Genomic DNA, 15,683 nt, shown 5'->3' on the forward strand with positions numbered 1-15,683 from the left:
AGCGGCTGCTCAGCTCGGGCTGGACTCGAGCCGCTGTTGCTCAGAGCTCAAACTCTTGAGCGAGCTCTTAACCAACTGAGCCACTCGGCCGGCCCTGGCCTTTCTTTACATTTTACCTTTCACCAACCAAACTCTGATGGCATGATCCATGAATAAACCCTACAGTTTAAAAAACACTTCACAGCTCACTACAATCTGATTCATAATAAAGAACACACTTTTGTTTTGAATATCTTGTTACACTGACAGAAAGACAGCTTAATTAATCAATGATGCAAACAAGGCGGCCAAATATACGACTTCTTAGCATCTGAGTTATAGGGTGTGTGGTAAAAAGTGACTTTGTTGGAAAGCCAGGGTTACATTTTGCAGTTTGGCACCGGCTCCCGAGTTATAATTTTTGAAGCTTTTGTGAGAGTTTGAAGTCAGAGAAAGAAGGAAAAAATAACCTATGGGAAGAAGGCTATGATTTAATGTCAAGAAATCAGTCGTTGCTGATTTAACATTCCGTGTCTGCCATTACCAGTTTGTCTTTCTGTCGTTCACCATGGATGAGAAAGCCGCTTCGTCCATTGCCTTCGGGGTGCATGACCTTACAGACCCCCACGCGACTGATCCCGCCTCCTTCCTGTGGGAACCATCCCCCGCTGGAGTCATCTCTGGTCATAACCACAGCCTTGACACGCACAATATAGCTGTCACTAAAACGACAACAACAAGAACAATGGGGCATGACAATGGTCTGGTAGCTGCATGACATATTTTCAGAATGTGAGAGGACCACCAGACAGCATTTTCTGGACTCATCCAAAGAAAATCTATGCCTGGCAGCAACCTTAAAAGGTAACTCATCTCAACTTTCAGGGGAAACAAAACAAAACACTTAAACTCAATATACAGGTACATTTTTTAAAAGATGCCAGTAATTAAAAAATATATGTGAGTCTTTGAAGATGCAGATATAACATTCTCTAATTCCTAGGTGGTAAGTATTAATAATAAAACGAATGAGCTGATCTCTACAGTTTGGAATGACAAATCTAGTAACTTAAGAGGATATGATGGTGTCAACCCTTAAAACTTAGTTTACGACGAATGACAAAGTTTTAACATTTTATATATAAAGCTAGTAATCTTCTGATTTAGCATAAGAATAGGATAACCCACTCCCAGTTCACCATGCAATCATTTATGTAGGTGGGAAAATATTTCCATTCAAATATCCTTTACACATGTGTAGCCTTCTGTTTACGCTTTTATTTTCTCCAGTCCTAACTGGCCTCCTTACTTCCACGCCTAGGTCGCACCTTTGACCTTGTCATTCAGTTTCACAGTAAGTTCTTTTGCACATTTGCCAAGAATCCTTTTTCTCCTCCAAAGACCAACTCTAGCTTCTTCTCATTCTTCATCATCTTGCGGGAAATTTACCTGGATTTTCAGCAAGGCCATTAACTTCTCACTTGCTGTTCTCTTTTTTTGGATAGAATTCATTTTTCACTCATTCAAATATATTCCCGTCTTCTGTACAGTCTTCTGTACAGTGCCCCGTTCCAGGGAAACGAAGATGCAGAATAACAAAGAGCCTTCTCTTCCCGCCCCCCAAGTGGGGCAGAGCCACACTGTTTGCAGTCAGGCAGAGACCATTTACACGCTCCCTCTGCCCCACGTCCCTGCTCACCTCAGTCACCCCCACAGGCAAAGCCACCCAGATTTTCCATGACTTCCGGCAGCTAACCCTCTACTGTGACTCAATTCCCCTTCCACTGTGCCCCCCAGACTCAAAGTCCAAGCACTTCCTCAGACCTTTCACTGTTTTTGTGGTAAAATACACATCGTGGAAAATTTACCACTTTAGTCATTTGAAGTACACAATTCTGTGGCATTAAGGGCATTCACGTTGTCCTGCAACCACCCCCACTATCCATCTCCAGAACTTTTTTCATTTTCCCAAACTGAAACTCCATACTCATTAAAGACTAACTCTCCATTCTCCCGATTCCCCAGCCCCTAGTGGTCACCATGCTACTTTCTGGCACCTCATGTAAGTCCCTTTCGCTTTCTGAACCTAAATGCAGGCGTGCTCTGGGTTGAGCCTCTGGCCCTGGCACGTGGGGCTGCTTTCGTTCTCTCACACCCCTCCCCAGTGAGCCCAGATGTGGGCTGCTGGCCCTCCCTCCAGTTCCTCGGCGACTCGCAAGTCTGACCATACCCCCACTACCCTCCTTCAGTCGTCCACAGACCTCTGGGTCACTCCCCGTCATTCCTTGCAGACATTAGCGAGTGGGCTCACTGTCCCTCCATCTCTCCGCCATGATCCCTGTTACGATATTTTATAATTTCATTATTCACACAGAGGATTCTTCCAATTCCTTGCTCCTCAGTATCTGGAACTCTTTTCCCATGCCCTTGTCTTACACCCAACTTAGGCCACCCACGCCTAGGTCGCACCCTTGACCTTGTCACTACCAACATCTGCACAACCTTCACAGCCTCAATGTTTAGTATCCTGCTCTCTGGCCACCACCTCCCAACTTCGCAACTCCCTCCCTCCAGACTCCACCCCACTGGGGCCAACAATCTAGTGTGGTGACCACTTTTTCCCCCGTTCCTTCTCACTTGATTCTCTACACAACTTAAGTTCCATGGTCTATCAAACACTATTGCAGCAAACTTGACATGTTTGTTCTCGCTTTCCTCATTGGAATTGCCTAGTGAAACCCCAGCTCTGGTGAAATCCACCTATCTACTTAACTCGATGCTCACCTCCAGGCTGCTGTACATGGTTAGAGGAAAAATCCCACTCTATTTTGCTTATAGGTCTAATTTTAAAGTCATAACCACTAATCTCCATGGGTCCTTACAGCCACCCGGCACCCTGTACATTTCCCCAAGATTTCACGGGTCCTCCTACCCGCTCCCTCTCAGATGACAGATGAGCTCATTTTAACGTCACTGAGAAAACAGACACAATCAGAAGAGACCCTGCACCTGTGCCCACCAACACGCCTCCTCCTCGGTACCAGTGCTTTCTGCCTTTCCTTTTGTAGCTGTGGCTAAACCATCCATGATCCAAGCCAGGGCCAACAACTGCAAGTCAAGTACTTTCTATGTGCTAACAGGGTGCAAATTCACATTTCCATCCGGACCTCTTCCCTAAGCTTCAGATCAGTAAAACTAACTGCCTATGTGATTTCTCTGCTTGAGTGTCTTGTAGGCACCTCATCACCATGTTTCAGGTTGAACTCTGGATTCCCCACACCTTCCTATCTTACTGGTTCTCCCTTTGAAACATACCCAGAATCCACTTTTTAGCACCTCCATCAACCCAGCTGCCATCACCTTTCAAGCCATTACCATAGCCTCCTAACTGGCCTCACTTCCACACTTGCCCAACTTTCTAAGAAAATGGGAAGGCACTCAGATTATGGCACTCTATTCAAACCAACCCTCTAATTGCTTCCTTATGTTACTCTGAGTAAAAGTCAAAATATAGCACTTATCTTACCACTCTCCTTGCTCATTCCACTTCAGTCCCGCTGTTCTTGATAGTCCTCCACATTCAGCACACTCCTACCTCAGGGCCTTTGCACATGATATTTCCTTCACTGAAAACCCCATTTCCCACTCTTCTCCCCATACACCAACAAGGTTCATTCCCTTATTTCATTCAGGTCTCTGCCCAAGATTAGTTTATCAGAGAAGAAGCCTCTGTCCACTCCTCTTAAATCTTTTCACCCTGCTTTGTCTTCCTATAATACATGGTACTAAATCAATATCCGTCCTATTTGTTTGCCCACTTTCTCCAACTAGAATGTAAATTCCATGAGTGCTGGGACTTTGCCCCTTTTGTTAATTTCTATATCCCTAGTCTTATATGCTGTAGGTTGTGGGGTGATTGGATTAAATACACAATAAATGGGTTTTTAAAATATTATTTGTAGCTAACAGAATCCCTGAGAAAATAGAAAGTGTTCAATACTCATTTGCTCACGAGCCACAGTAGCTTAATTGGGGTTGTGCAAAGGTTTCCCTTACATTAAACAGGAAAACTGAATTTAAAAAAAAATCACATGGTTTCTTCTATCATTAATCCATTTATCTCAGAATTCAACACGCACATTCCTCTGGGTCACAGAGATTAAGAACATTTTATAACATTTGTTTAGATGAGTTGCACACAAACAATTTGAGAATATTTTTTCCCTAATATCGAAAACGAAAGGTCTTCAGGAGATGTGACTCTGCAACATGAAACAGCTTTTTCAAATCTTCTGTGAGTGTACTATGGGCTCATCCTAACAGGAAATGGCCAAGGTGAATAATTGAAACTCTGCACACCTCTTGTTAAAACATGCTTTTACTTTTTTTGTGTTGTAGCCATGTGCTGGCCTCCCTTCCTTTGAGGAGATTAAGTAAATATAAAAAAAGGAAGCTTGCATTATTCATGTTAGTGCCATAAACGTATTTCCAAAAAGTTTTCATTTATTAGAGACTAAAAAAAAAAAATACAAAAAAAAATACCCCACCCCTTGGCTTTCAGATTACAGGGGCTATTTACTTTTGGTCTTTGCTTTTGGTCTGCAGCATCCTTTCCCCCCTCCCCCCCATCTTGATTCCTCCCAAACCCCTTCCCCAGGGCAGACTTTTCTGTGACGGGATATGTGTGCGGGGCTGGGTGGACAGCAGTCCCCCTTGCCCTCTCCCCCCCATCTCCTCTGGCCACATGTCCAATAGCCAGCATTAACTGAGGCATCTGGCTATTTAAAACAAGGCAGGGGGATAAAGTGTTGCACCAAAAGCTGCGGAGGATGTCTGGATAACCCAGCTGCATGGCCGCACGCCAACTGCTTCCTATCTGTGGTGTATTTACGTTCCTCAGGCATTTCACCCCACCCAGAACAGAAATGACAATGAACCCGACTACCACAAGGTATAAAGGAGGAAAACTCCCTTCCTACCTTCCCTCCCCCTTTCTGGAAAGAATTAAACAACATGTTTAAACCAGATGTGGGGTTGGTTGGGGGGTGGGGCGGGGGCTGGAGCAGGAAGAACAAGGGTAGATTAAATGTGCACAAGGAAAATGCTGCTGGTATACTTTAGAAAAGTTTCCCAAAATGTTCGTATTGTAAAAAATAACAACAAAAAAATACTTCTGAAAGTTTCAACTGCTAAACCAGTGAACTGATTAGGACCTGGTGAAGTTCCAGACATGGGTCCAAACACCAACCGACTAGAGCCCCTGGTGTCTGAATTTGAGCTAAACTGCCGCAAAGAATGGATGTCGTTACAAATGGTGCTTGACTCCCACCACCCAAACAATACCATAATCATTTTGAGTAAAATTGACTCTTACAAATTGGGCTGGGGGTGTGCCATTTAAATGTGGTTTCTTGAAGGGGAAAAAGCTTTGTGTTCCCAACACGTGGCCTTATTTGTAAAAACAGGACTCCTGTCCTGTGACCGCTCAATGTACAGAAGAGGTGGGTGACATCCTACAGCAGGGTGGGGAGGCACAGAAAGAACAATTTCAAAGCTAGATTTTTATTGGGGGTGCTGATTCCACAGTGGCACAGCAAGGTTTGGATCTCAGGCCTTAATGTTCTAAGTTCTCTCCAGATTCAAAGCAGGCCCTGTCTGGGCCACATTACAGAAGTAAACAAAAAAATTGTAGGAAATGGTGCTGAGGCAGCCCTGTGTCTGTAAATAATGTTCACAGCCAGACAGGTCAGCAGTGCCTTGACCTTCTCAGTAGCTGAAGAAGCCTCTTTTTGAGCTTCAGTTTGCTCATTTGCCAAAAAAAAAAAAACCCACAAAGAGAGGATCCTACCCGGCTGGGATGCCCGAAGGTTAAAAGCAGTGATAGAGGTCAAGTGTCTGATAACAGAAAAGTTTGGTTAAGTTATAGCCATCATGATCATTTTTGCTGAAAGGCTGACTTTGATTACAAAAACAGGTCCAGCCTCTCTGGCCACTGACTGCCTTTTTCAGTTGTCAGAGAGTAGAGTGGCAGGGAGGCTGTCAGGCCCTTGACAAAACAGAAAAAAAATCCAAAAAACTGACCTGCGGCAATTATCAATGCCAGTCAAATGCATCAAGGCCAAGCTGTAGCCTCCATTTCAGGCTCGCCAGTAGAGGAAAAGCATTCCATCTGCCCTCTGTGAAAGGGCCCTCTGCTCCTGCCCCTCCCCCTCTGCTTCAGGGATGGAGGCTGGAAACTCGACATCCCTCCTAAATACTTCCCAGCCCCCTCCTCAGCCAGGTTATCTGATTACACGGCTCCTTTATCTCTGCATTATGCTAAACATTACACTCACTTCCTCCCAGCCTTCTTTTCCATCCTTCTCCGAACTTCACCAGACCTTGAGAGGGATTACATAAGATCCAGCCTCTCAAGCCCCCTCTTCCATCCAGCCCAGCCCCCAGCAGCCAGCAGAGTCACACAGAACCCCAAGTCCTCAGGGGGCCAAAGCACACTGTTTACTGTAATCACTCAACCCTCCCCCCACCCCCCAGCCCACTCCCAGTCTTCCGGAACCTACAGATTTCAAAATGCTCTTTGATTTCATTGAATTATATATATATATATATATATATAAATATATATATATACGTGCACAAAATACAGGTGCATATAAAATATATGTCTAGCCATCTTTTAAAAAAGAATCAACAAAATACATTTGATTCAGCAGAATCAAATGTATTGAGAAGCTCAAGATACTGGTCATAGTCTATTTACGTGGATAATGGTTCCTTGGGTGGCTGTTTTATTATTAAATATCAACTAAAGAAATTTTTTAAAGTGGACTGCCTTAGTTTTAGAAATGTATATATTCCAAACTTTACGGGCAAGGGAAGTTATATGTCATGTAGTTCTGTGCATGGCAGGAACGTGATTTTCAGCTCTGGACGAGGCACTGAAGGTCTGCCCATTGAATTTAGTGTCTACCTAAACGTGTGGACCACTTGTGTTGGTTAGGCCATTACAGGAACAGTGGGTAGGAGAAGCCCGCTCAAGATGCTAGACCTGGCAGGAGCCAACTCTGGCCAGGGCATCGGCTCTCTCGAATGCTGACGGGTAGGCACTAAGGATCAGAGAAGGAAGTTTCTGAACATGAGATGTTTGCTTCATAAAGAGAACTGATTTGCATGCTAGAGTTGGGGAAGCTGAAAAGTGGGCTAAGATCACTTAAGAAAAAACCTTCCCCACAGTAACATAACATTCGTGAAATCAGCCATGACCTACACTTGGAGACTCATCTTGGAAACTGTCCTCCCCCAGTATCTGCTAGGAAAAGAATCTAGGTACCCAATGGGCCTGCCGAGTAGCGCGTTGGCTGGGAGCTGGCTTGGGACGCAAGCTCTGAGCGACAGGGCCCTGGTTCGGATCCCATATGAGGGCCAGTGACACTGCCCTCTACAGCTAAGATGCTGAACAACAGCTCAACCTGGAGCTGGGCTGCCATGGGTCTCCAGCGATGGCGTGGGCTGCAGCCACTGCAGCAGTGGGCTGCCATAAGCTGCCATGTGTGGCCAGCGACCAGTGTGAGCTGCCGGGAGCCGCTGTGAGCGGCCGTCCAGGGGCCAGCAACCCATCTGCCTCACCTGGGAAGAATGCAGTGATAATGCCAACATGGGCCAGTGGGGCAACGTCCTCCCCAACTGGACTAAAAGAGCAAGGGGATGGCGGCGTGTCTGTTCCCCTTCCCTGATTCCCCAACGCTGTTCCCCTCCCCCCAAAAAATCTTTAAAAAAACAAAAAGAATCTAGGTACTCCAATAGGTACTAGCACCATGATTTTGAGCTCATGGTGCCAAGGCACTTTGCTAGTGACCTGATTTACCGAGAGAGAAAAGCAGGCTCCACAGTCTAGGCTTCACAGAGAACCTGCTCCTCCGAGAGGCTGCAGTGCAGAGTAACTCCCCCAGAGGATTACAACAGAGCTTTCATAGGGCTTAACTTCATAATCAATTGAAGTATTTTTAAATGGTAATGAGTTTCCAGGAATGAAACCCCAATATATAAAGTGGTACTCAAAAGGTAGTGGAGGTAGTGGGTGCTTGCTTTGCAATGACTGGGGATGTAACCTTCATCCAGGAACCAATCAGGCTGAAAGCCAGGGTCCTGCTTATATTGTGGGAGCCCCAGAGGGGGTGTGAATATATCTTCCTCCTTTACTATGTGCTAGGCTCAGAATCCGTAAAAATGTTTCAGGAATCCCTACCTTGGTCTTGTACCATAAGCTAGTAAGTCCTGCTGTTCTGCAAGGTCACTAGAGCCCTCCATGTCCAAGTTCTCCCCTGACCCAGAGGGGGAGGTCTGGGGCATGCCCATTCTCATCCTCACATGCCATGTTTAATACCAGCATCTTTGTTGTTGATGCTACCTAGCTACACTGAAGATATAAATAGACCAACTCACCCACACACCCTTTTCTACTGCACATATTAGAAAGGGTTGCTTCTCTATTATTGTGAAGAACACTGCCAACACGTTTGATGTTTGAAATAGGAATGATTATTAAATGGAATAATTTATCAATCATTCTTTAGAACCAATCCTAGCAAGTGGAAGTTTATTAGATATGGCCTCTAGTATTTTTATTTTCCTATTAAAATTTTCACACACAAATACTCTGTTAGAGTAACTACTGCAAACTCCTATTTTTATAAGCTAGTGATTGTATGATTTGAAATAAATGCCCAGACCTTGTTTAACATATAGTGCTGAGTTAGCATACTATGTGCCTCTAATCTTTTCCTTTAAGTTATAAAGCAGTGTAAATGACACATTTTCTAATCTCCCACGTGCCACCTTATACTTTCAGGCCACAGGACCCAGGGTGCATGTGCACTGAACGTTCTGGCACATTCTCTCACATGGGGCCAAGGCATCTACCCTGTAGATGTCTTTGGGAACGGATGTTCTCCGGGGCTGTCCCTCATCTACGGTACTGGGCAGTGTGCCGTTTACCACTCTGGTCCCTCTCTTTACTGCTGTGCCCTGAACCCATAATGTCCAAAGAAAGGAAATGAAGCCAAGACACAAAGGAACAAAGATTGGGACTGGAAGTTACACTTGTAAGCTTTACAGAGGCTTAAGAGGCCTTTGAGGAAATAGTTGAGGAAATACCAGAGGCAATTAGGGATCCTTGGACATCTCTGCAGGCTGGGGGCAGTGACCAACCGTTCTAAAACCTAAAGCCTGCAAAGGCAAGTCAGAGCTTCCGGTGGCCCCGGTTCCCCCACATCAATGACAGCCCCAATTCTAGGGGCAAATCTTTATGGATTGTGAACAGGAGGTGATGATGCTCACGACAGTGCCCAGGCATGCTGGAAATTACCTTATAAAACATTGGGTTTTGTGTTTCCTTCTCAGCAAGGTTTACAAAGTTCTATTGGACTCACTCCACTCTACAGGACTGTGTTTAAAATGAAATTTTTAATTTAACCTCTAAGCTTTTATCACCTGCAGTTTGAACAAGCATAAATCCTCCAAAGGGAAGAGTGATTCTACGGGATTCTACTTATATTGCTTTCAATTCTTTCTCCTTTTGGAAAAATCTTTTACCAAAAATCTTTTGATTTAGTTAATATACCAAATGTCTTAAGGACGGAGCTATAGTTTTTTCACAAAACCTTACTAACCAACATTTAAATTCAGCACTTAAATTCAGAAACCATAAGAATAGTAAATATATAATACCCATGATGACGGATCATTTATAACTGGGGCATAATAAAGACAGGCATTAGGGCTGTTCCAGTAACATATAACCTAAAACCGTAACACCATGTGGTTTTAGACACGGACAAGGAAGCGTTCGCTAGAGTAAATCTTAGCTTCAGCACCCGAAAAGGCAATTTTAGTTGTCTAGGAGAGACCTTTTTTTTTTAATGGCTCTTTGGCAACTCTCCCTGTGTCAATATAACTTTCCTCAGCAAGTGCCTCTTGAGGTGAGTAATGCACCCAGCTAGGAGAAGAAAGGCCCGGCTGAGGTCAAGCCTGGCAGGACAGGCGTGGTAGTTTATTGCAGGGGATACCAATCAGTGAAGAAAGTAATCATTTTTTCTTGAAATCTGAAAACTATTTGCTTTGATCCCTACTAACAGCAGAAGTGCTAATTTCCTCACCTTGGGGGTCTGGAAACTAGAGATTCCTGGGCATATGCCCCTGAGATCCTAGGTAGGTTTCCTGGTCAACCAATTGAGACCTCTGTATCCTGATCTGTCAAGTATTTATACAGTATGTAATTACTTTAATAGTAGGCTGTAGAATACATTTTAAATTATTTTTGAGTTTGAAAACACTGGCTCCAGGAAATTCAACTAGTTTATACTACCCTCCAACAACAACAAAAAAGTAAGTATAATACAATTTTAAACTTAAAAAATTACAATTCCACTGAAGTCAACAAAGTTAAAAAACTTTGTTGGAAAAATTCTTTTTAAAAACCCAATATCAAATGATTCTCTGCATTAAAACGTTATTTCTATCATAGCATTATACACGGATTCTCTAAATGTTAACATGGATATTTTAAGATCAGCTAAAACATTTTAGGAAATTATGGTGAGATTTTTATCACAACAGCTCATTAACATTTAAGACATTGATAGGAGACTTCTGAGTATCAAAAACCACCTAAACACAGACAACTCTGACATGAGTAAACTCTGACATACTTAAAAATAAAATTTATTTTATTCAAACCAAAATAGAATGAATCTATTTCTTAGAGGCTGAAAGGGTTCTGTCCTAAAGGGCTGAGTTTCAGGGTGATAACACAGTATGAAGTGGGGACAAAGGAGCCCTGGGAAGGCTGAGGCCAAAGTCTGAATCCAGGTTTATGATGCTGCTTTATTGTCTGCTGCTTTGCTGAGCCCGGAGTTCAGTGGAGTTCATAATTAATCAAGATCAAAGGATTACCAATTTAAAGCCAACAAAATAACCCACCCCTGAAGAACCCTGTCTTCTTCTCCTACGTTTTATTCTGAAAGCAGTAATTTTGACTTTCCCTGTTTTTACACACCCTTCCAAAAATGGCATTTACAATCCGCATGTAAGCCCCCAAAGGCCAGCTAATGGAAACGTTAGATTACTAAACGAAATGAACTCACACCACATTTAAGTATACGTGTAATGGGAAAATTGGTGCTTCCAAACACAAATGGCAAGGGGCTTTATTTAAAGTTAATAATCTCCAATTCAGGTCTTTAAATTGCAGCCCTTGAACTTCTGACTTTTTCAGAATATCTTCATTTTCTTTCTTATTGAATGGGAGAAAGCAAAGGAAGAGCTTACTTAATGATGCCCATGGTGAAATGCTGAGAGAGGCACGCTAATGCCTGCAACTTACTTTTTAAGTGCATAAAAAAGTAACATGGCGTCTTGGATGGAGAGAGGGACAGATGGGGGGATAGGTACCTGTGAGATAAAGCAACAACAGCAAAATGCTAAAAGCAGACAGGAGCTGGTGAATGTGGACTGTACACTTCTTTCCACAAAATATCCTGAACTGAAGACTTTCATAAGGAAAGAGAAAATATATAGTGTGACATTCTATATGAAGATCGACACTAAACCTAGAAGACTCTGATAATGGTACTGATGTCTGGTTCCTTCTCACGTGATCCAGGACACATTTTCCATCTTTTTACCTGCCACGTGCCATCCTTCCCAACCCCCAAAGCAAACCATGGTCAAAAGGACAGGAAATTACTTTACCAAACTAGGTTAATACCAAATTCTAAACCTACAAAATCCTTTCTAAGCCAGTCCTTAATAAAATCTGTTCTCAAACAAAATGAGGTGATAATTTAGCCCCCAGGGACGAAAGAAATGCTGTGCTAGCGGTAGGCTGACTGGATTTTAAGAGTCTCCCTACTTATATTCCTGACAGATCCACCAGACATGGATGGCCTTTCAGATGGCAAGAATTATCAATTCATGTAGTTCCTTTTCTTCTAGGATTCTGCTACCTTCCTCATCAGAGACGCAAAGCTTCACACACATAAAAACAAAGCACAGGTGAGGCCTCTGTTCTCCCTGCAGAATTCTCTCTCTTCATTTCCCAGGTAGAGGCAGGAATAGAGGTGGGCCTGCGAGTGGAGCTTACTTCGGTCTTCAACTAGGACCAGTGAAGAGACACCCAAACAAATCAGCTCCACACTTTTTAAGCTAGAACGAATCGTAGAAACCATCTATTCCAGACCCCTCACTTAGATGGAAAAATTAAAACCCAGACTGGAGCCGGGACTTGTTCAAGGTCACTGACAAATAAAGGGACAAATGAAGGACTCAGATCCAGTCTCTGTAAACTGACCCCTCCCCTGGCCCTTTTGTTTTGTTTTGTTTTTGTTTGTTTTTTTTTTTTTTTAGCTGAGCCATCCCACCACCTGTTGGCAGCTCAGCGGCTGCTCAGCTCGGGCTGGACTCGAACCGCTGTTGCTCAGAGCTCAAACTCTTGAGCGAGCTCTTAACCAGCTGAGCCACTCGGCCGGCCCTGGCCCTTTTGTTTTAAAGGGGTCCTGTGTGGTGGGGCAAGGGTCCGCATATCCACGCTAGGTCATCTAGAGAATATAAGAGAAGTTATTCTCCTTGGTCTCCAAGTTTACTGGATAGGCAACTGATTGTCGAAGACTCATAAGGAGAAATCGAGAGGTATTGCTAATAACACAGCCACATGAAAAAAAAAAAAATGGTAGGGCTGGAAAGTCCTGCTCAGCCTGGCAAGTTTCCCACCAACAGAGGCCTCATTTTTGGATCCATCAGTGTTAGTACGCCCCGGGTCAGCAGACTTAACCTCTGTAGCACATCTCCTCACTCCTGGCTGAGGTACCCCTGACTCTGCTAGTCAGCCTCAGTTTCTTCATAAATAAAACGAGGGGTAAGGGCCAAATGACCTTTGAGGTCCCCCTTTTAAACTTTGTATTAAAAGCAAACGAACAAAAACCCATGCCCTTTATGTCCTTCAGCTGTGCCAGAGGGCTTAGCAAACTCAAGTCACCCAAATATTCTACAAAAGCAGATCAGAACACTTTCAGCAGTGAACTGCAACCGAAAACAGCTTTTGAATTGAAAAAAAACTTGAAACCACAAAGTCCTGAAACCACGACAAACTAACAGATATGTTCTCTCAGTGCAAGTGTTGTAACACCATTATAAAGTTCCCAGGGGTGAAACTGGTCTATTCACGTGTTCTGGAAAAGCAAGAAAATGATGAACATTGAGTTTTAATAAGTTTAATAAGACCCTTTGAATAAAATCAGTACAACAACCTAGCCCTCTAGCTGTGTTTACGCATCCATGAGTGTGTGCTTCTCTACATGGAAGCAACATGGGAGCAAATCCCCAAGGCGTATTTATGGGACAAATGCAGGCAAAAAACAGAAGAGGGATGTGCCTCTTTTAACTCCTAAATAGTTCATCCTACATGCTTTATCAACTGACTCAAGACGGCCACTCCAGTACCAATCTTTAGTACATTCAGAGAGAAAAGAGAAAATTGTTAGGAAAAGTCGATGAAGCCATGGCTCGATTTCAACATGGGGGGAGACATTTCTTTGTGGACTTTGATAAAGCAACTCTGTGCACTTGGAGTTTCGTGTTGGGCCCGGGCTGCTTCAATGTCACAAATGAGTTCGGGTCCAAAAGTTTTCTTGTAAATCAGTTGAACCTGGCATGTTTGCCCCCACATGAAATCAACATAAAATGTCGAGCAGCAGGATTCCCAATCCAGACCAGGAAAGCCTACCCAATTCCTAAAATACCTGAATCACGGTTTTATTCCCAAATGGTTTTTATTGCCCACTGTGGCAGTCTCTGTAACAGAAGCCTCCTTCCCACTTCCAGCGGGAATGGCCAGTTTTTTCAGCTCTGACCCAGAGTTTTCCTACCTGGATGTGGGTAGGAGAAAAAGTTAGGAGGATTCTTAAACTCCCGAGGAAGACTTTGTTTGGGGGGGGGGGGCCCTGGAATCTGGTATCACAGGATCTTCAAAAGCTCTAAAAAGATCCAACCTGATGATCATCTGCTAATAAGGTTGAGAAATCTTTACATCTAAGCAAGCAAGCAGACAAACCAAAAGGCAAGCCCTAAGTTATAGCAATGGGATCAGTATCAATGCTATTGGTTTGGAATTCCAAATAAGTGTCACTGGGGAAATTAATTGTTCTTTTATGGCGGCAACGACTTCTGGTGTCCAATTAGGAGGGCAGGAACAAGACAAGTTTCAGGCTCACAGGATAATCAGGCAGCAGCGGATTCTTGACTAGCTCTTGACTACACACAGGAACAGGATTTGACCTATGAGGGCAATTTCCTTCTGGGTTATTATACAACGGAGCCATCCACTTGGTACACGTGCTTCCATTAAGCAATTTTCCTGCCAGCAAGGAGCTGGGCAGTCAGGAGAACGTGTAGGCCAGCTAGCTACAGCTACCAAGCTTGCTCACAGTTTAACACAATATTCTTAAAATATTGTTTCATTTGTAGAAGAGCATTCTAGCTTGATTTCAAAGAGAGTTTCCAGGGAACACTAGAGCTCTTCCCACATAATAAAAGTCTGTCAGCTTGTGGAAGGACTAAAAGCCGTCTGATTTCAAAACCCCGGGTCTTCACAGATAATGGAGACCCTTTGCAAGCTAAGCTGCTGAATTTGGGCTTTCCAGCCCATCACCAACATGCTTGTACCATGGAGTCCAACCAAGCTTTAGGTCTTTCATTCAGCAGTAGCTAGCTAAAGACCACAGCCCACTGCCTGAGGCAGGACAACCAAGTAGCCATGGCTGACTTCTCTCACCAGAGAACTTTACTGACAAGGTGGCAGTCTGTATGGCCAAACGGATGCAATTATACTATCCTGAAGCCATGCTGCCACTGTCGGCGGCCATTTAGTATCAGAGGAAAGACTAAAAAGAGCCGTGTCTAAAGGTCTGGTCAAGAGGCAATACCCACAGCTTGCTTCATTTAACGGTGTGCTTCAGCCACCTCTCAGGACTAAGCTCCCCTACAGGAGAGCTATGAACCCTGAAGACACAGTACATATGGACTGAAAATTGCTGCATACCTAGCTATTTCCTACAGTGAGTAACTTGGTATATGGAAACTCTTGTGCAAACTGAAAAGGCTGGATAAACACAAGGAATTATGACATGATGGCGCTTACTCTTGTGTGTTTGTACAGAGAATTAACCCTAACATTTATTGAAAGTCAACTCCTATATCAAAAGGCAATTAATTTCATATCCATCTTCACTGTAGTATTATTCACAGTCGTCAAGAGGTGTAAACAACCTTAAAAGTCCATTGAAGGATGAATAAAGAAAATACATACAAGAGAATACTTTTCAGCCTTACAAAAAAGAAATTCTGTCCTATGCTACAGCATAGATGAGCCTTCAGGATATTACGCTAAATGAAATAAGCCAGTCACAAAAAGACAAATACTGCATGATTCCATTTTAAAATTGTGCATTCTAATGTAGTCAAACTCATAGAAAGTAGCATGGTGGTTGTAAAGGGCTGGGGGCAGGGGGATATGAGGAATTGTTTAATGGATGTAGAGTTTCAGTTTTTGTAAGACGAAAAGGTTCTAGAGATCGGTTGCACAACAATGTGCATGGTGAACACTAATGTACCATACACTTAAAAATGGTTAAGACGGGGGCCGGCCAAGTGGC

At 43.5% G+C, this 15,683-nt stretch overlaps 1 protein-coding gene across 3 annotated transcripts in view; it reads right to left on the bottom strand.

Annotated features, from left to right (window-relative positions):
• The window catches only part of SPRED2 (sprouty related EVH1 domain containing 2), a 116,683-nt gene that overhangs the window by 31,779 nt on the left and 69,221 nt on the right, over positions 1–15,683 (bottom strand). For 2 of the 3 annotated variants that reach the window (XM_019635545.1, XM_019635552.1), the window contains exon 2: positions 524–701. In XM_019635545.1, the coding sequence (XP_019491090.1) occupies positions 524–701 (178 nt within the window). Of the gene's footprint in view, positions 1–523; positions 702–2,240; positions 2,262–15,683 lie in introns of those variants that run through there. The other variant, XM_019635559.1, reaches the window with a different exon arrangement.

This window comes from Hipposideros armiger, unplaced genomic scaffold (assembly GCF_001890085.2).
Source record: "Hipposideros armiger isolate ML-2016 unplaced genomic scaffold, ASM189008v1 scaffold_2, whole genome shotgun sequence".
Classification (NCBI taxonomy): domain Eukaryota; kingdom Metazoa; phylum Chordata; class Mammalia; order Chiroptera; family Hipposideridae; genus Hipposideros; species Hipposideros armiger.